The 24754-nt window shown below is 36.2% G+C and overlaps 5 protein-coding genes across 5 annotated transcripts; 3 read left to right on the top strand and 2 right to left on the bottom strand.

Annotated features, from left to right (window-relative positions):
- The first annotated feature begins 595 nt into the window (after positions 1-595).
- Positions 596-1441, top strand: LOC122594583 (protein EPIDERMAL PATTERNING FACTOR 2-like). The gene is made up of 3 exons (XM_043767022.1): positions 596-815; positions 912-967; positions 1059-1441. The coding sequence occupies exons 1-3, from the start codon at positions 719-721 to the stop codon at positions 1242-1244; spliced, it is 339 nt and encodes a 112-aa protein (XP_043622957.1). The 5' UTR covers positions 596-718; the 3' UTR covers positions 1245-1441.
- Positions 1442-4836: 3395 nt separating this feature from the next.
- Positions 4837-6347, top strand: LOC122594103 (leucine-rich repeat extensin-like protein 4). The gene has a single exon (XM_043766576.1). It carries the CDS (start codon positions 4953-4955, stop codon positions 6075-6077), a length of 1125 nt encoding a protein of 374 aa, XP_043622511.1. The 5' UTR covers positions 4837-4952; the 3' UTR covers positions 6078-6347.
- A 1259-nt stretch (positions 6348-7606) lies between these two features.
- LOC122592570 (60S ribosomal protein L31-like) lies at positions 7607-9012 on the bottom strand. The gene is made up of 3 exons (XM_043764828.1): positions 8918-9012; positions 8685-8798; positions 7607-8043 (listed from the first exon to the last, which is right to left on the bottom strand). Exons 2-3 carry the CDS (start codon positions 8765-8767, stop codon positions 7764-7766), a joined length of 363 nt encoding a protein of 120 aa, XP_043620763.1. The 5' UTR covers positions 8768-8798; positions 8918-9012; the 3' UTR covers positions 7607-7763.
- A 495-nt stretch (positions 9013-9507) lies between these two features.
- LOC122592054 lies at positions 9508-10041 on the top strand. The gene has a single exon (XM_043764265.1). It carries the CDS (start codon positions 9508-9510, stop codon positions 10039-10041), a length of 534 nt encoding a protein of 177 aa, XP_043620200.1.
- Positions 10042-11378: 1337 nt separating this feature from the next.
- LOC122593055 (zinc protease PQQL-like) lies at positions 11379-23725 on the bottom strand. The gene is made up of 21 exons (XM_043765397.1): positions 23305-23725; positions 20097-20343; positions 19871-19996; positions 17563-17700; positions 17314-17448; positions 16949-17206; positions 16744-16881; positions 16586-16655; positions 16270-16483; positions 15741-15846; positions 15105-15338; positions 14536-14700; positions 14318-14467; positions 14142-14233; positions 13564-13645; positions 13393-13476; positions 13188-13304; positions 13007-13117; positions 12718-12798; positions 11883-12053; positions 11379-11683 (listed from the first exon to the last, which is right to left on the bottom strand). Exons 1-21 carry the CDS (start codon positions 23511-23513, stop codon positions 11606-11608), a joined length of 3006 nt encoding a protein of 1001 aa, XP_043621332.1. The 5' UTR covers positions 23514-23725; the 3' UTR covers positions 11379-11605.
- Between the last annotated feature and the right edge of the window lie 1029 nt (positions 23726-24754).

Genomic DNA, 24754 nt, shown 5'->3' with positions numbered 1-24754 from the left:
TTTGTATTTATGGTTTGATAGCAAACAGACATTAAATGTTGCAACTATCTTCATTTACAAATATTAATGTATGCATGAAGATGGTCACAATCATACTTTTGAGTCACTTCGAATATGATAGGCTAAGGGCACCCTTTTGATTCATATCTTTAACAGTTTAACTACATAAACGGATCTTTGTGCATCGAACCTATATCAATTCGAATACCTGCATACCAACATCGAACATATATCAATTCGAATACCTACAGACCATTCGCTTAGTGCTAAAATAGTCAAGACTCAAGACTAATCAATTTTCTCTTGTTACAACGATAAGTCTATGCGTGCATTTTGTTTGTCACTATCGTAATAGGTGCCTTTGTGACATGGTTGCTTGACCAGATTTGTAACTTCAAATTTTGGTCAACATACTGTTCAATATTTGTTGGAGAACTCGCAGTAACATGTGAAGGCTTCAAATTCATAAATGGTGTGGCCAAGAATCATGTGAATTGCATCAAATGTAAACCTAACATTAATATCAAGAATCTATCATTCCTTACTTATAAATGTTTGTGTTTATTCATTGTCAAGTCTGAGTTCCCTTCCAAATCTTTGACTTCTTTTCCTTCTATGTTCTGACCATCTACTACTTCTTTTTCTAACCTCAATCATACACATCGACTCTTCTAAAATTATCGAAAAAAATTGAAAGACAAGAAGAGTAGTTTAAAGAATGAAGCATGTCCATTCACCTATATATTGCACTTGCTTTGTTGCCATTATCATTGTCTTGATACTTAACCATGGTGAAAGTCTTCCTCTTCATCAATGTAAGTGCTAATTAGTTCTCATATCCTTCAAAATTAGTATATGTTCTAGTATCTTGAGATTGCTTATCACTCAATGTTCTCTATTGTGTATTGTAGTTGTAGAAAGAGAAACGATTACTCATGCTAATCACCCAATTTTCAAGCACCCTAAGGTTGGTTTGTCTTATAAGAGTCGAGTCATGATTGTGTCACCGAAGCATTGATGCGAGTTAAGTTTTTTGAACTTAACTTGATTTTTTGCAGGAGGGGGAGCATGTAGAATTGTTTCAGTCAGGGTCAGGCATACCAGATTGCTCACACGCGTGCGGACCATGTTATCCTTGCAAACGAGTGATGATAAGTTATAAGTGTGGAACAGCGACTGAATCTTGTCCGGTTATTTACAGATGCTTTTGTAGAGGCAAATATTATCATGTTCCGTCTAACTAGCGTACATTCTTGTTATTCTTATGACTCATGTAGGGAAATTATTCGTTTTAGTAACCATAATATCTTAGGATTTTTTTACTTTTGATGGTAGAAGTTTAGTACTATGGAATTTGTATGTCTTCTCTTTTTTCAAGTGAACTTGTATACCTTGTCTAATTGATTAATGAAGGAATTTCGTGAGCCGTTATCTAGTAAAAGATATATAATTAAGTTCTTTAACAGCAACCGTCTACTATACATGTTCTATACGTACTTCATCTCTTGCCAAAGAAGAAGGTAAGCCGGTCTATTAGGTACAACAAATTAAGCTAAAATGTGCAGAAATCCAGGTATCGTGTTTCATTCATCATATAAGTGAGTACGGAGCACCACTAAGCGTGTGTTGCTTAAACACAAATATATGCAATGCAACACAACATTACAACGTTCATATATATAGTACATTTCGTATGGCACATATATATATATATATATATATGGAAAATTTCTTGAAATGGTGTGATTTTATTTTGTGTTTGTCAAACAAGTTTTTTGAATTTTTTTTTTGTGAAAATGGGTAATCCGGCACTCCCACTGCCGGACTCGCTATTCTCACACGAGACCGGCATTGACAATGCCGGCCTCGGTTTGATTAGCGAGACCGGCACTCCCACTGCCGGCCTCGGTTCAAAGACGACAAAGCCACTGACAAAGGTTTCCAGCCAGCTTTACATCTCGCATAAAACCTGAACAAACTCAGTGCCTGGAAACATGGATACATTATTCAAATCTAAACTTTCTTAGTTCCATATATAAAACACGAGCAGATATTAACATTTGATAGAGAGCACCAAAGTTCAATTAGACGATCATTCAATGTTACTTACCATATGAAGTGCTACATATATCAGTGAGTTCTGAGCCGATGCTCCTTCTGGCTGCATAAAACAATATATTTTCTGTAGGAGATTAGAATATATTGATACGATACTCATATGAAACACAAAGAAAATATCAAAACTGAGTTAAAGTATAAAAACGGACCTGATGGTATGGCTAAATTTCGAGGTCAAGTACAATTTGGTGGACTAAAATTATTTGACCTCGGACTACACCTACCTGCACCTTGTCAGTGGCTTTGTCGTCTTTGAACCGAGACCGGCAGTGGGAGTGCCAGTCTCGCTAATCAAACCGAGGCCGACATTGCCAATGCCGGTCTCATGTGAGAATAGCGAGTCCGGCAATGGGAGTGCCGGATTACCCACTTTCACAAAAAAAAAAATTCAAGAAACTTGTTTGACAAACACAAAATGAAATCACACCATTTCAAGAAATTTTTCATATATATATAGCCTACAAAAACATGAATAATACATATCTCTATATTTTTATGTGTCTCGTAAAAATTCGTTTCTCTTCTAAAAGACCTCAAGCTATAACAAAACTACATAAGTTCCAGAATCAATATCTTTATATAACTTATATTATTATTATTATTATTATTATTATTATTACACAATTGTGAACCTCCCGGATATGCATACATACATTTATACATATATACACACGTATATGCAAAACATTACAAATCATATCTATTTTCATTCGGCAGGTTTACCTCATTATCGACTCACATCGACATATAATATTTGACGCTCTATGTGACTTGTATGAGTCAGTAAAACTTTCCAAAGATCTTCATCTTTTATATATAACCCACAATTTCTCGACATGTATTATGTGGATCTAAATATGGACCGTCGATGAGTCAATACAAGATTAGCCCAAGTCATTTGGTCCATATCAAGGAAATTAATCAACTTGAATAGTTAACCAATCCATCTGCAACACATTTTGTTACCTCCTCCATGAGATCTCGAGTGATATTAACTTAAATGCTACAGAAAAAAATGGGTTAATTTCTTTTTTTACTTTTTAATCTGTTGTCGAGACTTTGGACTCTAGAGTGGCCCATTAAATCCTAAGGGCCATGTGCATCAAGCCCCACCGAAATGTTCACTTGCCTCCCCTTAAATTGGGGCCATGCGTCTAACATCCATTATCTACATCATGTATATGTTTGGCAAACCTACATCTATAGTTTATGATCGTAATCATGATCAAATTTACATATGAAATGGCATGATTGGACTGTCTACAAGGCTCTTAAATATGTTTGGAAACAAATTAATTATCTTGAAAGAAAGAAATTAATTAAAGAGTGCATCTCTACGTACCCATAGAACGAATTCTTTACATTCAAACGTGCTTAAAAAAAACTCTAGCTTGTAACTTCAGCAGCCAGAGAACTCCAACTCTAACAACTCGTGTCAAACATGCCCAAGAATACTGAGGTCATGTTTCCGGTTTGAAGGATCATGTAGTATGGGATGACGTCAAAATCTTTGTAAATGTATAAACCTCATTATTAGAAGGTAATATCAATGATATGTACGAAAAGACATTTCGATCAGCCTTATTCAACTTAATAAGTTAATATACAACCAAAATATTACGCGTTTAAGCATCGTTATGTACAAAAAAAGCATGGCGTGTGAATAATTGCCTATAAGAAATGAATGGTTTTATGCCAGATCAATTGAATATGAACTCATTTGTGACCGGCGAAAACATGGGTTTGGAGCAAGTAAAGAAAACTTGACCTCAAAGTCTCCCAGAATCACTATTTGACACATAACATTTTGATTTCTAGGTAACTTAATTAGTTGCTAATGCTTAAGTTTTCAGTTGGATCCTTAAGTAGTACTCAAAGCTCATCAGGCGCATTTAAATTACACATGTTTTGTTCCGCTATCATATCTAACATTGCATCATTCAATTAATTGACATTTAACTTTGTCTTTTTGATCAACCTTTATTAAGGCTTTAATAAGTACCCACCCACTTATGGAGTGGATTGCAGCCATACATTACACTCAAGTGCGTTTAGATTTTAGAGCATGGGCATGTATAATATAGCTAGCTGCAATCCATACAGTAGTACAATGTTTCTTTACCTTTGCCAACTTTTTTGGTAACGCTTTGTACTATACACATTAGTTTAGGTTTATTATATAAAGAGATGGTCTAAATGGACAAAAGATCTATAAAATTGTCAATATAGGCTGTGTCTACCCTTCAAATTGTTGTCACTTGAAGCAAAATCAATATAAAATGACTATTATGCCCTATCATATTGAGATATTTTGCAACTTTTGTTGTAATAAAAGATTAAGTACATCCTAAAATTGAAATTCAACAATTTTTAAGAAAACAATACATTTATAGTGTCCACATCTAATTTTGAACCTAAAACTTTCGTTTTTGTATTTCATGTTTCATATCACTTAGACTATCATCAAAGAAACAATCGAGGCCATTAATGGCAAAAACTACCTGAAGTATCACTTTTGTTTTGAAGGGGACCACAATAAACAAAAAAAAAGGCCATATAAGCATGAGTTGATCTTCTATATCTAGTTAACACTTGCTAAACTCGCTACTGAGATATATAGCTGTAATCATGATTTATATGAAAAATGTCAAAGTTGACAACAGTAGACATCTTAAACTCAAAAGAATATGATAAAAAGAACTCCAAACACTAGTCATCATTTAATTCAAGACCAACCAACTCCATTATCTTCCACCATTAATTTCCTGTAAAAAAACACACCCAACTCTAATAAGACCTTCCTTCACCTCCTCCATTTCTTTACAGTCAAAAAAATGGAGAAAAAATGCAAACTTTTTTTACTTACTTTACTCACATTGCTTGCAGTTCAAGGTGGTGTAAATGGTGGTGGAAGAACCACAGGAAATGGGCCAAACCAATCACCTTCAAATGCATACATTGCACTTCAAGCATGGAAGGCAGCTATTAAAGATGACCCAAAAGGAATCCTGAACTCATGGGTTGGGCCAAATGTGTGTGATTATACAGGTGTGTTTTGTTCAGGGAGAATTGTTGCAGGCATAGATCTTAACCATGGTGGTCTTGATGGTATTTTAGTCAAAGAACTTTCTTTACTAAAAGACATGTCTTTGTTTCATCTCAATAGTAATAGGTTCACTGGCACCATCCCAGATAGCTTTAAAGACCTTTTAGCGCTCACTGAACTTGACCTTAGTAATAACCAATTTTCAGGACAATTTCCAACCATTATTCTCCAAATCCCAAATCTTGTATATTTAGACCTTAGATTCAATATGTTTTCAGGGCCTATTCCTGATTCAGTCTTTATCAAGAATCTTGATGCAATTCTACTTAATAACAACAACTTTCAAGGCGAAATCCCACAAAGTTTAGGCAACTCCCCTGCTTCTGTGATCAACTTAGCTAACAATAAGCTCACTGGTGATATCCCAATTAGCTTTGGTTATTCTAGTCCAAGGTTGAAAGAGATCTTGTTTTTGAACAATCAGTTAACTGGTTGCATACCTCAAGGCATTGGGTTATGGTCAGATTTACAAGTTTTTGATGCAAGTTTTAACTCGTTGATGGGTCATTTGCCCGACTCGGTTTCTTGTTTGGAAGATATTGAAGTGTTGAATATTGCACATAACAAGTTGTCTGGTGAGTTGCCAGATGTGGTTTGTGGGTTGAAATCTTTGGTGAATTTGAGTGTTGCATACAATTTCTTTTCAGGGTTTAGTCAAGAATGTGCTAAGTTGTATGGCAGGAATGTCGGTTTTGATTTTGCATTGAATTGTATTCCTGGGAGGGAAATGCAAAGGCCTCAACCAGAATGTGATATGATTCCTGGTGGTAGTTTGAGTTGCCTTAGAATTCCATCTCTTGGAACTCTTTCATGTGGGCAATTGCTTACATCTTTGAGCTCATCAGTCCCATGAGAAAAGTTGCAGACTTTTTGGTTGCAGTGGAGGAATTGGCTGATTTGCAAACTTTTTTATATTATTTTAACAACACGTCACCAAGAATTGTTATCAAAGCGAATTGGTTAATCTAGACCGGAATGTTAAAGTTCCGGGTTATTGTGGTTGTAAGTCATTGATTATTTTTAGAGCTAGTAGATGAACAAAGTTATAACCTGTACTATGATCTGTCTTTGTATTGAAAAAGACATGTTTAGTGAGATATAGAAATGAATTTTGATTTGAATATATATTGTTCCTTCGATACTTCACTTTCACTTATTATAATGTAACATGGAAAAAGGATTTTGCAGGTGGTTACACTCCATCGGTAGTATTGTATTGATTTGTTATTTGTTGTCACTAGCATCAAGAAAATTTCTTTCGAATTACCTTGCCTCCAAGGCTCCAAACATGATTATTTAGCTTTCACATCCACTTTCGTATATGTTGTACTCCTACCTTTCTCTGAAAACTGCTTGATCTCCTTTTAATGACCTTAATGATGGTGACTCCTTGAATGTGACTCCAAACTGGAAAAAACTGATAAATTTAAGAAACCCTATTGGATACGATAGCAATCACTACAATCATTATACGTAATCCGAGACTTGTGCAAAGGATGCTCAAAAAGATCCCAACAACGTATAAAATTCCATAAGCAGCTTAATATGTAGAATAAGGTATAACACTACAACCTACTCATGCCTTCCATACCACCAAACCAAAACCTTTTAATAGAAAGATATTGATTGTTAAACAACAAATATCAGAGTATTAGACATATTCCTCAATAGTCGATACAGAAGTGACAACATAATTTAAAAGCTTTCCCAAAACCAAACCACACAACCATTCTCAACCCCTATATATACCACCTCGCTCATTTGTAGAATTTAATTTGTTTTACTTGCATTGTTCACACTCATAATTCCTTTCTCAATCAGTCAATCACCATACTTTGCTGGATCAGGAGTAAACGGCCAAAACGCCCCTGCCCCTGGTGATGCTAACAGTGTCTTGTGTTCTTGTTTTAGATATGGGGCACTACCCAAGTTGGGTATGAACAAGTTGTTGGCGTGTCAACAGTGTAGATATTAATAAAGAGATCTTAGTAGAAGATTTGTAAGTGTCAACAGTGTAGATGTAAAGCCAGAAATTAAAAAAGACAGACTACTTTGTAACCAAAACGTAAAGCTGGTATGGGTTGGAATCAATGAGAATGGTTAAAAGGCAGTTGTCACAACAAATAAACAGGCATCAAATCGCACAAGAAGTCTGTGAACTAGCAATGTTTCAAACTTTCAATAACAACATTGACCAGATCATTGAATTGTTTCTACGGAATTGTATCTTTTCAATATGATTCAGAACATCCAGTCGAGCTGTAACCAATATCTATTTCAACTAACTGAAAGAAACTACTTCATATTTCACCATTTCTAAGAACACATGAATAATTTCTTTGCAATGGCGAAAAATGAACATAATAATCCAACAAGTCAGCATTCAGCAAAAGGTTATATAGCCCAACAAACGGTAGATAGAGTCATGGGAACTGTAAATAGTAGAATCCAACTGTAAATAGTAGAATCCAAACAAAGATAACACGGATATAAAAAACTAAGCTCTGCATGGTATTTCAAAAAGGTTGGTTTTGATTAATCACTCATCATCGTCGATGATCTTTGTTCCAAGCCCCTTCAACCCTTCAGTAGGGATCTCTGCAACTGTGACAAGTGAGTAGAGCTCTTCCTTAGCATCTTCGTCATCGTTCCTCTTCCTTGCGATTCGGACTCTGACTCTCCTTGGGACACTTCTGATACCTCGGCTCCAGATGTGCTTGTTTAGCTTGACATCCACTCTCACATCAGTTGTACCCATGGCCTTGTGGGCAAACTTCTTGATCTCCTTGATGGCCTTGGGTGCCTTCTTCTTGAATGTGCTGTCAAGAAAAAATGACAAGTACTTTAACACTATTTATGCAGGAAATGCCCAATTAAGAGAAGAATGTTCATACATACAAAATTAAAACAAAACATTATTCCCTATAGTCACCAAAACAAGTATGAACAAATCCAATGAGCTTATCAACAGTTTTATAGCTATAATCAAACATACTAGACAATCAGGCAAAATCAAAATATATACGTGTATATATATATAGCAAAGCACAAAACTTAATAATAATAATGTAACAGTCTATTCAGAATAATTAACAAATAAGATAAATAAAAGTAGAATCAAAATCTGGATATTCGGAAAACCAAGCTCTACAGATTCAATATACTAAAAAAAAACATACAGATGTCTCACATAGCAACCTTTGTATCATAAAAACAATCAAATCAAAAATAAAGTAAAGAAAATAGCCTAATATTTGTGAAGCATAACATCGTAAAGTGCACATCCACAAAATTATATACAAGTATGTTGATAGAATTGTCTACATTGTGAGAGCAGCTGATTTATAAAGCACTAACAAATGCATTGATTATTATTATTATTATGATAAATATAATATAATAAATGAATAAAAAGCAGAAAACAAAGATAGATATGATATGATAAGATATAGAGTAGTACCATCCATGAAGACGCTTGTGAAGGTTAATGGTGTACTCCCTGGTAACAACCTCTTCTTTTCTTCCTTTTGTTTTCTCAACCATCTTTTTTTACCTTCCTTTCCTTAACACTTACCTGCAACATCAACCGCCACACAATATATATATATATCACTTCGATTTACATAATAATAATAATAATCACACATATATAAGATATATGTTGGGAGAGAGAGAGAGAGAGAGAGAGTAAACCTGTTTGGGAGTGAAGAATGACAGAGGCGCTGAAATGACGAGATAGTATCCCAATAATAATAAAACCCTACCCCCTGCCTTGTTTAGGGTTTCATCCTTTTCTTTCATGGGCTTATAACATCTTGTTATTACGGCCCACTGATCAATATACTTTCTTTTTTGTTTCAACTCGTATGGCCCATGTTGCTTTTTGTTTTTTTTTTTCTAGCGATAAGTGGTATTCAACGTCAGAGATATCTCACCTTATAAGGCCGGTGGTTATAGGGCCGTCCCCCGGCGTCGAACGCGCGGCGGCCGACGGACGCTATAAGCACCGGCGCGTCCGTCCCTGCGTCCCAGACGTTTCTCCCATTTGTAGACGTGCGACTTGGTGTTCTTGTAGGTCCTGATTCCTTGGAGCCGTTGCCAAATAAAAAAAACATTTTTTTATTCAAAAATTTGAATGTAACGGCTAGTGTGATGTTTATTTAATTTTTTTTTCCAACCTCCTATTTATATCCTATTTACACTACCATTTCAAAACACAACAATCTAAACATACACATTCTTACACACTTTCAAAGCATTTCAATCATACAATACTACTAAAAATGTCTGGTTCATCATCATCATCATCCTCTAGTGACGATTGTGGATCAAGCGATTACGAAGTAATCAATAATGTTGTTACGCAAATGAATGTTGTTTTCAATCCCCAAGCCATAGGTGCGTGTCTTAACGATATCTTTGACGAAGAAGAAAACCAAAGCCAAGAAGCAGAAAGTTCTTCAAGACCCAAGTTGACTAGAAGGGTGATCAGGCGAGATCACGTGGTTGCCGCCAAGCTTTTATACGATCATTACTTTGCGCCAGAACCAACCTACCCACCTGACATGTTGCGTAGACGGTTCCGAATGCGAAAGGATATGTTTCTGCGCATAGTGCGAGACATAAACTCCTTTGATAACATTGAACCGCTACCGAAACACTTTCAGTTCTTCCACAAAGCCCCGACAGATGCAAGTGGTCGTCCCGGTTTCAACATTTTCCAGACTTGTACTTCTGCCATACGCCAGTTAGCGTATAGCTTTAAGGCTGATGTTTTAGATGAGTACTTGCAAATGGCTCAAGATACGGGCTTCTAGTGTTTATACGCTTTCTGCAAGTGTGTTATACAACTCTATCGTGACGAGTATTTGAGAAAGCCAACAGAAGCAGATATCGAGCGGTTGACGGCTAAACATGCTGAGGTTCATGGGTTTCCAGGTATGCTTGGTAGCATAGATTGCATGCATTGGGGTTGGAGGAACTGTCTAGTGGCGTGGCAAGGGCAGTACACCCGAGGTGACAAGGGACATCCAACAATCATGCTTGAAACGGTTGCTTCATATGATTTGTGGATCTGGCATGCCTACTTTGGCCCTGCTGGTTCGAACAACGACATCAACGACAAGAAAGGATGTCGAGCGAGCATTTGGGGTTTTTCAAGGTTGTTGGCAGATTATTGAACAATATGCGCGGCCATACAGTACGAACAAGATAAAACGGATCATGTTATGTTGTGTGATTCTCCACAACATGATCGTTGAAGATAACGGGCGCGCAATAACAAAGTTTGAAGAGGAGTTGATAGCTAATACTAGACTCCCAACCCGTACGTGGACTGAAAGGTGTTCAACACAGCTTCGTATGTACAGGGAGCTGCGTGATAGAAGGGCTCACCATAAACTCCGCAATGCTCTGATTGAACATGTTTGAAACATCCCGGAAAATGGCCGTCAACGTTGATGTCTACTTTTTAATTTCCTAATAATGTCGTATTTCATAAATTATTTACTTTCGTATGTTGTTTTTTAGTTTTAATGTTTATTTTTATATTAAATGTATTGTTTTTGTTTTATTAATAAAATGTGTCTTATTAATTTTGTGAAAAATGAAAAAGGAGTAATAAAATAATAAATGAATAGTGGAAGAAGTGGGTATTATAATGAGGGGGGTGTTCTTGGAGAGAGAAAACTAATGAATAGTAGAAGAAGTGGGTAAGAAATAGGGAAGAAGTAATGGCTATAAGGAGAGGCCTAATGATCAAACTCTATACATACTGATGCAAAACCATGAACCGCGATACATCCACTAGTAATGGTTACATTTTTTCTTTCTTTCTTTTTTTTTTTTTTTTTAAGTTTAACGATTTCAAACATGAAATTAGACGTATAGTGGTGACACTATATTCTAATAGTTTCTCAATTTGCCACGTTACTATTACTTTGAGTTAATAAAAGCGAGATATATTTGACTTTGTAAAAGAAACTCTATTTTTAAAACGTGACATAAGTCATACAACATTTCTAAAGAATGATGACAACTTGTTGAAACGTCTTGGATTGTTGGTCTTAACAAAAATGTTGAAACTACGTTAATAATGTGAATTTTATCATGTATACAACTTTGAACAGAAAACAAGACAATCAAATGGACCAAATTAGTCAAACATTAGCCTGATATCTGAGGAATTGAATTATATTCCAACATAAAGGGATTAGCTACACGAAATTTAGGAACATATTTGTATGAATCTGTTCAAGACATTCGGCTGGAAGGTGCCATGTATATTGTGATGTATCTTCTATCTATCTTCCAAAAGCATATGACCTCTTACCGGACAAAATTTCTAGGTTCTAGATTCTTGAATAATTTCTAAAATAATTTCTATATATTCGATGACCTTCGAGAATATCTCCAAATGCAAAAAGCCAAAACTATCAGACCAGCAAATCCAACTTGAACCTGCAGTAACTACAAATATTTTATTATAAATGTTCAAAAAAGAAAAGCCTAAGTTGACTTTCTGTAGTATAATTCATTTATAACATCAAAGATCACTCAGTTCTTCGGAAAGAGTGGGATGGGTAATTATCGCATGATATATGAAGTTCAGCCAGTGGGTTCACAGATGTAACATGTATGGAAACATTATCTAACTGACCTTTTCATTGGTCAAGATTGACTTGAGCAACTTAAAACGAGGAGCCTGGGGCATCAATATTACTACCGTGTACTGTCTTTTGCAAGGGAAGGGTATAATCTTCTGCAGTGCTAGCTGAGCTGTAGCTGGTGTTAAGATTTTCCTAACAGTTGAGCGACTGTCATCTTGAACCTGCATAAAAAATTCACCAACTTTAAACTTCTTGATTTCAAAGTTCACCCTAGTAAAGGACAGGAAGGAACTGGTTTGGCATTCAATCAAAAAGGCGGTTTCTTAATAATCTCATTCAAAACCAGAACTATATTCTCTTGTACAAAACCGTCAACAATGGCAGGTAACAATACAAGAATATTAGCCTATTAGGCCGCAACACTCTAGATAGAAACTTATTCAAATTTGAATATGTAAAGTCAAATCTCTAAAATAACAAAAGACGACCTCATGTTTTCTGGGAGAATGGGAGTTGCATGCAATGAATCTAGCACTTTTAATGAACACTCATTCAAAAGAAGACACATAAGAGTATAAGACCGGTTTTTATCAAAGAACCAAGCTTCAAATAATATTAAATCAACACAAGATAAGTGATACATATGACCAGCCAAAATTGTTTATAAACACAAATTTTGCCATGTTCTCCTTAATAATAAATATATATAAATAAAGTAAATTTTGCCATGCTCTCCTTAATAAATATAAATAAAATAATTTTCTTAATGAACCCACTCTAGCATACATGCAAATGCAGGTTGTTCCAACAGGGTCTAAACAAAAAAGGGGTAAATATTTGCAGCACCGCGAGAGCTAATGGGAATAAGCGAACAAAGAAACTCACCGCGAAAGCAGCACCAACATCCCCAGTATAGACCCTAGATTGATAGCTGTGCAATATCCGATCAAGCCACCAGTAATTCTCCTAAAAAGCATCTTCTTTAGTACCAGAGAGCTTTAAGGCATACATTCTCTTATAAATTTTTCAATATTATAACCATAAAAAAGTGATATACTGTATTCATTGTCTCATTGATGATTATGGTAGACCAATAACCAGCCTGCTACTCTGCTCTTTCTTGTTCAATGAAAAGTTGTATAAATAACTGATAAAAAGTTTTATACGAACTCACCTGTAATCCATTTTCATGGGCCCGCTGGTCAATCTCAAGTATTGTTAAAATATCTGCATCTGAGGGTCCTTCTTCCTGAAGACGTACTATCTCGTCTAAAGCAAGATCAACCTGCAGGAAAGAAGCAGGATGACGAAAATATTCAAAGACATTCTAAGAGCAGAGAAATCAACAGACATACCAGTTCATGCGCTACACCTGGATCACATGAAAAGTTTACACTAATATCACCACGAGCATTACCAACCCGTGAAGGTTTGTTACCGCCAAGAAATACAGAAACACCAGCTGAATAGATCTGGCAGGTAGACATCATTTGAGCAGCAAGGAAGCAAATAAAATGATTTTAGGACAAAAATGTTTGAAAACAGAAGATAAACTCAAACCTGTCCATGCTTGAAACGGAGGACTTGAATTATTTTTGCTTCCAAAAGCTTGCTTAAAAACCCGGTGAAGTGAACATCCTCCATCTATCATGTGAAAAAACCTCACATTAGTCACCAAAAATGTCACAAAGTTGCTCATAGATCTTAATAAAGGATCAATTAGAAACATACCATTTTTTCATTCTTTAACTCGACAGGGAAACATAGCTGGACTGAACATTGTGCTTCCACCATGGGGCTGCACACAACTTCTCTACAGTAACATCATGTATCAAATGGACATTTTGTTGTCATCAGGAGAGAGAAAGAAGATAAAAGTTCACTTTGAAATTTGAATTGGAATGGTTGTTTCTGATAGAGGTGGCAATATGGCGGGTGGGATAGCATATCAAAACATGCACAAGTAAAAACATCATGTCGAGCCAATTCACTCTTGCTCAACAAATTAATTTGTGTGCAAATATGATTACAGTTAAAAAAAATTTAATACAGATAAATTTTATAAGATACAATGATTTTCAAGATTCAGATACATTGATAATATACTTTGCAGATTTTAGCCTTCTGTCAAATTGACCTGCTTCCTACTAAGCTAATCTTCTCATTTTACCTGTTTGAACACTTAGAAATAAAATAACCCAAGTCAACCCATTCATCAGTAGATGGGACAAAAGTGCCACCTCTAGATTTTGAGCGTGAAGAGGATTTCAATTTAGACAAGTCCAGATAGAAAAAAAGCATGTACAAACCTAAGTATGGTAGTAGGGAAAGTAAATGGCAATCCTTTAAGGTCATCACGGTTGTATTTCAGAACTGCTTCAGATGGTCTTGGAATGCCACCCTGCATTCAAAGACCATGATTCAATTTCAAGTAATGTCTTCAAGTTTGAAGTCAAACTAAAAATAACTAAGCAATTCAGCTCACCAAATATTGTAATATCAAGGGCCTTGCAATAGTAGGATCAATATTCCCAACAATCACCACACTGAAAGTTGATGGATCCTTGAAACATTTATTATAATATTCACAGGCTTTAAATGGATCGACCTTTCGGAGGTCACTAGTTCTTGTTGGCTGTGGAAAAATAAGCAATCATTTGATGTGCTAGGCAAACTGAAAACATGAACAACAATCAAACGTACCCGGAAAAAATAGGAGTTCCCATAATTGAGCTCCCTCACACGGTTTACAAAAACCGTATATGGGTCTCTTTCCTGAGCATTAACAGACTCTTCTGCCATTTGCATCACAATCTTAATGTCTTCATCCCCTGGTACTACACTTGTTGCAAACAGTTGGTACACCAGCTGGCAAAAATATTAAAAGGTTAACAAGGATATTAGTATTTTTAATGCAGAAGATCCCTGTTCAGGCTACCGGGGAGAGTTGAGTCTTCGGCTCTGATGTATGAAGTCCAGCCGATATTCTCTTAGCCATTTCCAGACTCTCACTGGTCATCCCAAGGTTTTTACTGACAAAAGTTTAGAACCCGACCCTCCTCTGATCATTGGGCCGACTGACTACTATCCCACCTTGGTAATGGCAATGATATCAAAGTATAGAATATACTGAAGTAGAAAAGCCAGAGGTTTGTTATGTACTTGCCGTTGCAAATAGAAAAGGTTTGAAATGCCGTTTATGATACAAAATGATGATCTTAACACTTAAGAATAATAACTGATTAGCAGCATAGGTCGTTAATGGAACAAACCTGCAAGGCAGTCTCCAAGTCTGTAGGTGAACAGTCACCAAAGAATGTTCTCATATATGCTCCAAGCTTTGTACCAACTTCAGCTCTCTTACCAGCAAGCATATCCAGCAGCATTGACGGTCTATAACCAAATACACCAATTTCTCCAGCGATGGTGGAACCCATTGAACATGAAATGTATTCGGTTTCTGGAAGTTCAGATAAACCGCCATATGCATATCCTGTGAACAAAACCTGTTCAAGAACATCATATCAATCATCACTATCTTGAAGAAAAACCTATATCTATATACCACCATCTACAAGCCCTAAATAGACGGCTCACATTAACTTTAAAGATAGATTAAGCTATAATCAATCACAGGATACAAGAAACATATATGAAACCAAGTTAGCTGTGTCATTAAAGGACATACTATACAACCGATGATATATAATAAGAAAAAACCTACATAAATTTAGGCCACCCTCACCCCCACCCCCACCCATGAGTGTTCTCATTTTACACAAATGTAAAGGTCATAACATAAACAAGTCTCCCAACCGTGCAACAAATGTGAGATCTCATCATACCTACCAAGCATGTGGTTCACTAAGTCTTTTGATGAATCTAATCGTGGTTGCATGAAAACGAACCTGGTCTTGAAGGAAGTCTGTGCATTTATAACAGACACGCATGCCATTTGACAAAATCAGCTCTGTGGCTCCAATATTAGAATATTCGGACTCCTGCACTACACTCCTGCAACAGAGAAAAACATGGCACACGTTATTGTTTTAGCATGTAATAACCTAGACAATAACAAGACAAATGGGAAAAGCCTTGAAACTGGTCCAAACTATGAAATCAAATTTATACAGGGTAGTCCCACACTGCTATTACTAATTTTATATCCATCATACTGAATCTTGGGAAAAGCTAAAGAAGAGGACTGAACAGCTTCAGAAATAGCATTTAGATAAAGGATGAAGATTGAATGATTAATTGTTCCATTATAACCCGCGTATCATCAATTGGGACAATAAGAATAACACTGGAATTGCGTCCCTTCGTGATACTTGAAGAAAAAATGTGTATATAATGTTTCCAAACAGATATTAATAAGTATATAACAACTTGCATAGATGATGTCAGATGATACAGTCACGTGATGAGGAAATTTACCCAGGGTTTGGCTTTGTAGTAACAATCTCCTCTGGGATGTGGTCTTCATCCCAATAAGAAATACTTCTGTCTTCTTCGAGTGAATTTATCTTTAGCACGATATTTTTGAGATCATCCACTGTTGCAACAGCTTGAGGCTCAATTGCCTTTATCACACAATTATGTGTTGTGCGAAAATTCTCTGAATATTTAGATACCTCAGAAGCAGATATGTCTACACATCAAAAACGTAAAGGCACCAAGTCTATTAAGATTTGCAACTTATTAGCAAGCATAATCAAGAAATGAGCTATGACTAAATGATATTGACACTTACGGGGTAATGTAGTTTTCTGAAGTTGTGCCTCATACTCAACTCCAACCACAGGTTCATGTCGAAGAAAATGCTAGCAAGTAGAATTATTAAGTATTAGACTATGGAAAAACCCAAAATCAAGCTATGTAAATAACTATACACAAGAAGTGCTAATATACATGCAGATATTCCTCCCGCAAACTGGTTGACTGCACCTGGTCACGCTCCAAATATGCAGATTCAATTTCAGACATCATAGATGCCCTCGCAACAGAAATTTCTCGATCAGAAAAACCATGCAACCGCACCCTAGCAATCTGAAAGAAAATACATCAGTGAATGATATAGAAAGAATCATTCTTGGAATAACGATGAACATCAAACCTCTGTGAGCATCGATTCCAAAGCATTAAGAGTTCCCTTTTCTTTACAAGACGAAGTCATTATATAGGCCTTTATTGGCTGAACCACTACATCTGCAGCAACAGAGCATGAAAAGTAAGGTGGATCCTTCTTGCGAGATATTTTAAAAAATCGCTGGTTCATTGCATGGTAAAACATGGCTTCTACAAGTAAATCCCTGTAATCCTTTACAGTCCTCAGCTCGACCACTGGTGATTTGCAGCTAATCATGACTGCTGACTGTAACAGAAAATTCATATCAGATAAAAGTTACATGTGCTACTGATGCACCAACGAGCACAAAGTTCTACAAAGAATCATTACATTGGAGATTGTAGAACACTAACCCCGGCAGTTTCAGACTCCACAAAACATGAAACACGAGGCTCCTCGTGAGACGGGACTAGAAATTTAGGTATATCCAAATAGTGGGTCACTGAAACTTTACTACCAAAGTGGGTCTTTATTAAATCAACAACACTCTGTCAGAGAAAAAGCATGAACTGTTATTAACACATACTAAAACTGAAACAGAGCACCAAAATATGTCTTTCAGTTCGCCATTCATGACAAGCAAACACTTAAATCATTCTAACCTTCGTATCAGAGAAGTCTCCAACAGCAATAACGGCCATATTTTGCAAATGGTACCATTTATTGTAAAATCCCTTTACAGTCTCAGGAGCCACTGTCCGGATCACGTTGTCCAATCCAATTGGTAAGCGCTGAGCATACTGCAATTGATGATTGAAACTTCAAATTTGTGATACGAACCAACACTATAAGTTAGAGCAAGAAACAATGATCAATTACTACCATATATTATCAATACTAGAGCTTCCAGTAGTAACAAACATGTTTAAGAATAAACTTATTAATGTATACAACGGCAAAAAACTAACGCACATAAAGAAAACTCTTAATATCCATACGCAAGTTTCTCAGTATTTCCAAGTGTGTTTGTGCCCACGAGATACTGTTGATAAAAGAGATTTAGTGCATGCACATTGAGGTTTATCCACTATTTCAAGAAATTAACAATAACGCACACAACACCTGTTAGGAACTGCCCTTAGCCTTAGCACAACGGAAGCAAGTAAACAAGAAGATAAAGCAGAAAATAAAGATAAACGACACAAGAATTTAACGTGGTTCGGCCCCAGTGGGAGGCCTAGTCCACCGGCTGCAACTAGGTTATTTTATTAAGCTCTGAACCATAAGATTACAATTACATATGAAGGGTATATATAGGAGGATAGCTAGGGTTTCTTGCTTGTTGAACAAGGAAACCAATTTGGGCTTCCTAATCAATAAACACAGCCAGCAGGCCCGTAAGGCCTTCACAAACCCAACACTCTCCCACTTGAAGGCCTTGCGATAAATTTCAGTTCGCCATTCAAGCAAACAATATCCCTGTCATCCAGTAATCTTCGGACAACTGAAATCCTCAAGCCTTCAGTTCCAAGAACAAACTAAAACTTCAAATCAGAAGTTTCCCAAGTCTTCAGTTCTCCATGAACAAGTTAAGATTTCAATAAAAACAGATAGGAACAGAAGTCTTCACAGGTCCAGCTCCCAAGAACAAACCAAACTTCAATCCATGCATCCCAAGTGTATACCTAGTTGTAGCGGCCCTTTTCATCAGTCACCTGAAAGGCCCATTGAAGTTGTAAACCGCTCCAATACAGTCAGACACAACTGACTTAGTCATGGCAAAGTCCACCAATGACTCATCCTCAATCTCAACTAGCTCCTACTGATTTCAAATACCGGCTCCAGAGACTCCAGAGGAATAACAACACTCTTCACTAGCGGTAGCATCACAGGAGAGATTTCATTCGGAATCCTGTTCATAACTAAACGTCGATTTCAACATATGTCAACGCACTCTTCGTGCTGCCACTGTTACAAAATTCCGTCTAAGTTCAAACCTCCGAATACGCTCAAACAGATTACCTCAAGTCCCAGAGTCCTCTACCGTGAACTAGACTCGTATAACTCTCGAATCCGTGAGCCAAGACTTTTCTCCGAAAGTTGGTTCAATTCTCCCGGTAGTGCAGTAATCTGCATACTCCAAAAGTCTAAACAAGAGACCAGTGCTTCACTACAGTAGGTAACATAAAGGAAGCAAACCAGAATCTGTAACAAGAGTCTTCACTGCCTTCCAATGAGCCCCAATGCATCACCCAGACACATGCTCATAAGCAGAATTTTATCAACCTCGGGTGACTCTAAAACCCTGAGCACCTCATGCAACCCCACACTACGCACAACTCCCACTGTCCCTGTTATTCCAACCCATGCTAAACCAGACTTCATGAGACGTACCTCCATTCGTATTAAACCAGCGAAAACCTTCACCCATTACCAGTACAAAGATCCACTCACAAGTCAAACCACTGATCAAAACTAAACAAGGAATACCATCCACAGTTCTAGACTAGTTAACAGCAAACGATCACTAACAGCAGTAGAGAAAACAAGAATTTAACATGGTTCGGCCCCAGTGGGGGGCCTAGTCCACCGGCTGCAACTAGGTTATTTTATTAAGCTCTGAACCATAAGATTACAATTACATATGAAGGGTATATATAGGAGAATAGCTAGGGTTTCTTGCTTGTTGAACAAGGAAACCAATTTGGGCTTCCTTATCAATAAACACAGCTAGCAGGCCCGTAAGGCCTTCACAAACCCAACAACACCAACTAACGTTGGATAATGGAAGGGGAGGATAAAACCAAACATATAGTAACATTAAAAAATTTTAAAAATGTGAACACACAAACAGGTTAATGGAAAGTTTATTTACTAGCACACACAAACAGACTACAAACAGATGCCTGAGGTTATTAAGCTCAACCAAATATAAGAATTAGAGACTCTGTTTCATTTAATATGACAGACCTTTGACCCTTCCATCATCAATAGCCAATGTGCATCTTGCATCCTGCCATTGGCATTCCTATTTGCTCTGTACTCTTCCAAAACAGCGCCTCTTTCTTTCTCCAAATCCTCTGCTGATACTCGAATCTGCACATGTATATAGATACGGAACATTGAAAGAAAATAACAATGAAAACAAAAACAGTGTGAGAAGATAACAATGAAAGAAAAGACAACATTTTCTTACTTCTGAACTAAATTCTGCCAAGACTGAGATGGCTTGAGATAATAGCTCAGGTTTGTCGATAGGAACAAACAGCTCATAAACTGTTTCATCAGCTGATGTAAGTGCATTTTGACAAGCACCAAACTCTGCTCCAATGCTTTCAAGAAACTTGACAATATCATGGTTTGTGTATTTCTTAGTGGCACTGAATGCAAGATGTTCAACAATGTGAGCAACTCCTCGCTCTTCTTCCTCTTCAAGAATAGAACTGGCATGGAAGATATTATAGTCAAAGTATGTAACAAGAAAGCATTGATACATATATAACACTAGTGCCAACTATTAATATATATTAAAAGTTCAATTAAATCCAGCTTTGTGTCAGCTATTAACATATTCTTTTATTTTAATCAATGGGAAAACTAGGCGATTCATCAATTCCATGTTTCCAACATTAGTCTTAGAAATAAAGATCTGAAAAGCACTCATTTAGCCACACCCCCACAAATCTAAAAAAAGGAAATCCCTATTTTCTTAAACCATATCAGTAATCCCTCATTGCCGGCTCATAGACTCTCAGCTTATCAAGCATCACTAAGCATGATGTCAATAGTCAACACAAGAGTCCCTATCAGATTGGATAAAGATGCCTAAACCAAAAAAATCACCAATGCACCCCCATCCCCCGCACAATGAGTCACCTGCTACAATGCAAACAAAAGGAGCATCCCCCAAATCCCCAATCAGAACCACATGTATAAACCTCATCCCAAATCAACTTCATACACACCAGTTTTGAGTCATGGAATATAAATTTATGGAAAAATCAGCATCATAATTGTGGTCACTCCTTATAGAACCGACAATTATATAAGATTTAGATATATGTTAGTGTACGCTACAATGTCTTAGAAAAATGCATGATTTATCCTCAAAATCTCAACTTTAACGTTTAACCTTAGCATATGTGGACTTCAATCTTCTTACTGTGCTTATACAACAGGTGTTCATACTTTAAACCGAATCTAGCTTGCTGCAACTTGCATGGTATTATGGTAAACAACAAAAGAAGGTATCTCGGAGGGAGTTCATACTTCTCACACATTAAAGATGAAAACATAATACAAAAGCCTTGAACCTTGTTTAAACATTATCAGAATACGTTCCAAGTACTCTTTTACAGTAATAAGCATCTTTTCATTTGAATTTATTTACGGTAATAATGCCAATCAACTTTAATTCCAGAGAAATCTGCTTCAAATTGTCATATATCCATCCAATAGTTTAACTTCCTGTAACAACCCTCAAAAATACCCTTATTTATTTGCTTAAAAATATAACTAAATCAATGAATGTGCAATATGCCAATTTTTAGCTTAGTTAGTTAATAGTTTGACAACTTTTGCTAGATTACTTTATTTGGTATTAAATCTTGCAAAATAAACTTGATAATAAACTTAACAAATAAGACCTTTAAGATTAATGACCTTTTAACATAACTAGGACACTACTACTTAATTGACCTACTTAGTTTAATTAAAAATGGGTTAGTTTTAACATCAAAATTTTTATACGTACAACTTATGTTTTATGTCAAAAGAAAAAGTTATGGCTTTTGAATAAAAATGAGATATTTATGTATAAAGTCAACATCATCAACTAGATATGTCTAGAAGAAAATGACTAACCTACTTGGTATATGATGAGTAAGAATCAAAAGAGAGTTACACATATTTCAGATGAATTCATGACTAATGTTACCTACAAAAAAAAAAAAAAAAAAAAAAAAAATATAGGGTGCTTACTCACGAAACCTAGAAGAAATAGAGTGCTCATTCACCTGCTCAAAAGAAGTGTATAAATAGGGAACTTTTGGGATTCATTTCTTGCACACAAAAATTATAAACGAGCTTTTCAAACACTTAAATCCCCTCGGCACTTTCACATAATAATAAACGGGTTTCAAGGAAAGAATGACAACATAAGGGTCGTTAGTTTGTTCGAGTTCGTTTCGAGTAAATTCTAAGATCTTTTCTAAATTATATCGGATTTGTTCGAGAGCTACGATAAGATAAATTACGAGTCTAGTCGTAAGTCCGTAATCATCCGTTAGAGGACACTTTCGTTGAGGCCAAACTTGTCTTGCTTATAACTATACTCTTGCTACTAAGGTGAGTCTCATAGCCCCTCTTTTTAAATATTTTATAATTTGGGGTGAGAATACACTGCTCAATTTTATGGACACAAGTACTTTTAATAGTTTGTGTATGGCTATGTATACAATCACTCATGAAAGCCCCTTGTTAACTTGAGCCGTGAAACAAACGCGCGAATATTATGGATAGTACTATCGGGGTTGACACCCCTGTCTGGGCTAGTCATGCTAGCTAGGTTAAACGGACATATAATATTTGAAACTACAGTGTTGGAGTGAAACACAAACTAAAGGGGTAGCAATGGTTAAGGCATCGGCATTCAAGGCATAGCATACGAAACTATTGGTCTTTTAATATCATGTGATATTATACAAAAAATGAAATCTTGTGATCCATGTGAACGTTTATGGTAAAAACCTACGAGCTCACCAACATTTTTGTTGACGTATTTTAGTGTGTATTCTCAGGGAAACTAAGGTAGATCAATGGAGATACTCTAAGATTGACATATGCATTCACTAAAGAACGAAGGTTTTGAAGCGCATTTTCATTAAACTAATCATGTTGTAAAATCTCTAGAATAAATTCTGTACACTTCATGTAAGATCCTGGTTTTTATATCAATAATATTTCAAAACGTCTCATTTAGAGGTCGTTTGTTATAATTTGTGATTGTGATCTCAAGAAGTCACCCTCCGCTAGGGCCCACCCTGGGCGGGGTGTGACACTTCCTGTACTAGTTTTTGTATCAAGTAATACCTGATTGGACATTGTCCTGCAAAAGGAAAGCTAAAAAACTGAACGAGTTCCAAAAGGTCGGTTATCACATTCTTAGAAATCGCATAAACATCTACATTCTCATACTCTTCTAGTTTTGTAGCTATCATCAGTGCCGAACAATTTACTATCGAATTACAACGCCCTAAACGCATAAAAATCCTTAATATATACTGTATACATATAACCTTACCAACAATTCATAACAACAGCAAAACAATCATAACCAAACAAACAGAAAATGCAAGTAAAACAAACAACACTAATAATGAGAAAGAGAAAGTGTGGTACGGTACCCGACTTTGACGGCGAGTGCGAGTGCAGCTCTCATTTTGGGCTTAGAATTCAAACGAACATAGTAAGTTAATCCATTATCAAGTTTGCCAAATTCCGCACCGTACGGAACTTGAGATAAAACATGTTCGTAATTTATCGCGTCTATCAATTTCAGTGACCTAAATCTATGCTTTTTCATAATCTCCTTTGTTGTTGGTAACAAATCCATCTCCCTGTTTTTTTTTGTCTCTTTCCTAACACACAGTCACTGTGTTTTTGTGTGTGTGCTCAAATCAGAACACAATTCGGTTACCCGTATCGGACGAGGGTTCTTTTCAATTTTTATATTATTTTTATGTTTAATTATATGGAGTCAGTCAAGTATCTACACGTGGATGTATGGGTTTACTTTTCGTCAAGGAAGTGATGGAAGGAAGAAGATGATTCATCATCCATCTAAATACGCGTCTCGCAGGTGTACAAATTTTATACGAGTCATGACCACCGGCCCAACCCGTGACCCAGGAAAACAATAAAATCAAACCCGTGAATCCGTGATCCTACCCATTATTTCTTTCAGGCCGATCAGTTTGGACGGGTTCTCGGATTTAAGAGATTAACCCGGCTTGGCCCGAAATCATGACGGAACTACAAAATCAAACTTGTGACCCGACCGGTTACCCTATCAGGCGGGTCAGTTCGGGCAGGTTTGGGTCGAGTCGTGAGTAATATATTGTCTACAAAAAATTATTGTCTACAAAAAATTATTTCAAAACCTAATGACTTATTAACCAATCCAATCGCTCAATTTTCATCAAATTAACTCCCCAGATACAAACATAATAACAGATGACGATATACAACATTTTTATCCTAAACATCACAAAACATAATTTTGCTTTACAATAGAGGATTACTTGAATTCTAAATCCAAATCAACATGAACATGAACTCGTATATTTTGCTTTACAAAACACAATAGGAATCAACATTCTAAAGTGTCGAAGGAGTAGAACTTGAATACATCCGACCATTGAAGCAACTTCACTTGCATTGATATCCTTGACGTATCTTGCTATTGCAAACTGAGCGATCACAAGGTAGAACTAATACTATATATTACTATGTATGAAACAAATTAAGTGTTTGGGAACACCAATCATAACTTCATTTTTAATTTGAAAACGGGTACGATATTTACTGCAGACTCCTGAGTTTCCATATTATTGATATAACTTCACCTTGTTTTTTTTAAAAGCTGTATTTTCTCTTTGATAATTACAGTTGTACAGGCAAATTATTTAGATAATCTTTCCAAAACTCAATCCCAGAAATATTTATTTACTAGTTATAAGCAAATGCAAATATGCAATGTAAGCAGGAAATTTTAATGGAGAAAAGACCATCTTTTACCTATACGGCTATACCTACAGTACTTGAAACTCTTTGGTTTTCAAGGTAATCGATTCT

This window comes from Erigeron canadensis, chromosome 3 (genome assembly GCF_010389155.1).
Source record: "Erigeron canadensis isolate Cc75 chromosome 3, C_canadensis_v1, whole genome shotgun sequence".
Taxonomy (NCBI): domain Eukaryota; kingdom Viridiplantae; phylum Streptophyta; class Magnoliopsida; order Asterales; family Asteraceae; genus Erigeron; species Erigeron canadensis.
This window is presented reverse-complemented; position numbering and strand designations above follow the sequence as displayed.

What these genes read in the sequence shown, in the direction of transcription:
- LOC122594583 (XM_043767022.1), top strand. Translation starts at nt 719, where the DNA reads ATGAAGCATGTCCATTCACCTATATATTGCACTTGCTTTGTTGCCATT. An exon ending in AAGTCTTCCTCTTCATCAAT is followed by an intron (nt 816 to 911) that starts GTAAGTGCTAAT and finishes TGTGTATTGTAG; the next exon opens with TTGTAGAAAGAGAAACGATT. An exon ending in CAATTTTCAAGCACCCTAAG is followed by an intron (nt 968 to 1,058) that starts GTTGGTTTGTCT and finishes GATTTTTTGCAG; the next exon opens with GAGGGGGAGCATGTAGAATT.
- LOC122594103 (XM_043766576.1), top strand. Translation starts at nt 4,953, where the DNA reads ATGGAGAAAAAATGCAAACTTTTTTTACTTACTTTACTCACATTGCTT.
- LOC122592570 (XM_043764828.1), bottom strand. Translation starts at nt 8,767, where the DNA reads ATGGTTGAGAAAACAAAAGGAAGAAAAGAAGAGGTTGTTACCAGGGAG. An exon ending in CACAAGCGTCTTCATGGATG is followed by an intron (nt 8,044 to 8,684) that starts GTACTACTCTAT and finishes TTTTCTTGACAG; the next exon opens with CACATTCAAGAAGAAGGCAC.
- LOC122592054 (XM_043764265.1), top strand. Translation starts at nt 9,508, where the DNA reads ATGTCTGGTTCATCATCATCATCATCCTCTAGTGACGATTGTGGATCA.
- LOC122593055 (XM_043765397.1), bottom strand. Translation starts at nt 23,513, where the DNA reads ATGGATTTGTTACCAACAACAAAGGAGATTATGAAAAAGCATAGATTT. An exon ending in TGGCAGAATTTAGTTCAGAA is followed by an intron (nt 19,997 to 20,096) that starts GTAAGAAAATGT and finishes ATACATGTGCAG; the next exon opens with ATTCGAGTATCAGCAGAGGA. An exon ending in CCCATGAAAATGGATTACAG is followed by an intron (nt 12,799 to 13,006) that starts GTGAGTTCGTAT and finishes GATGCTTTTTAG; the next exon opens with GAGAATTACTGGTGGCTTGA.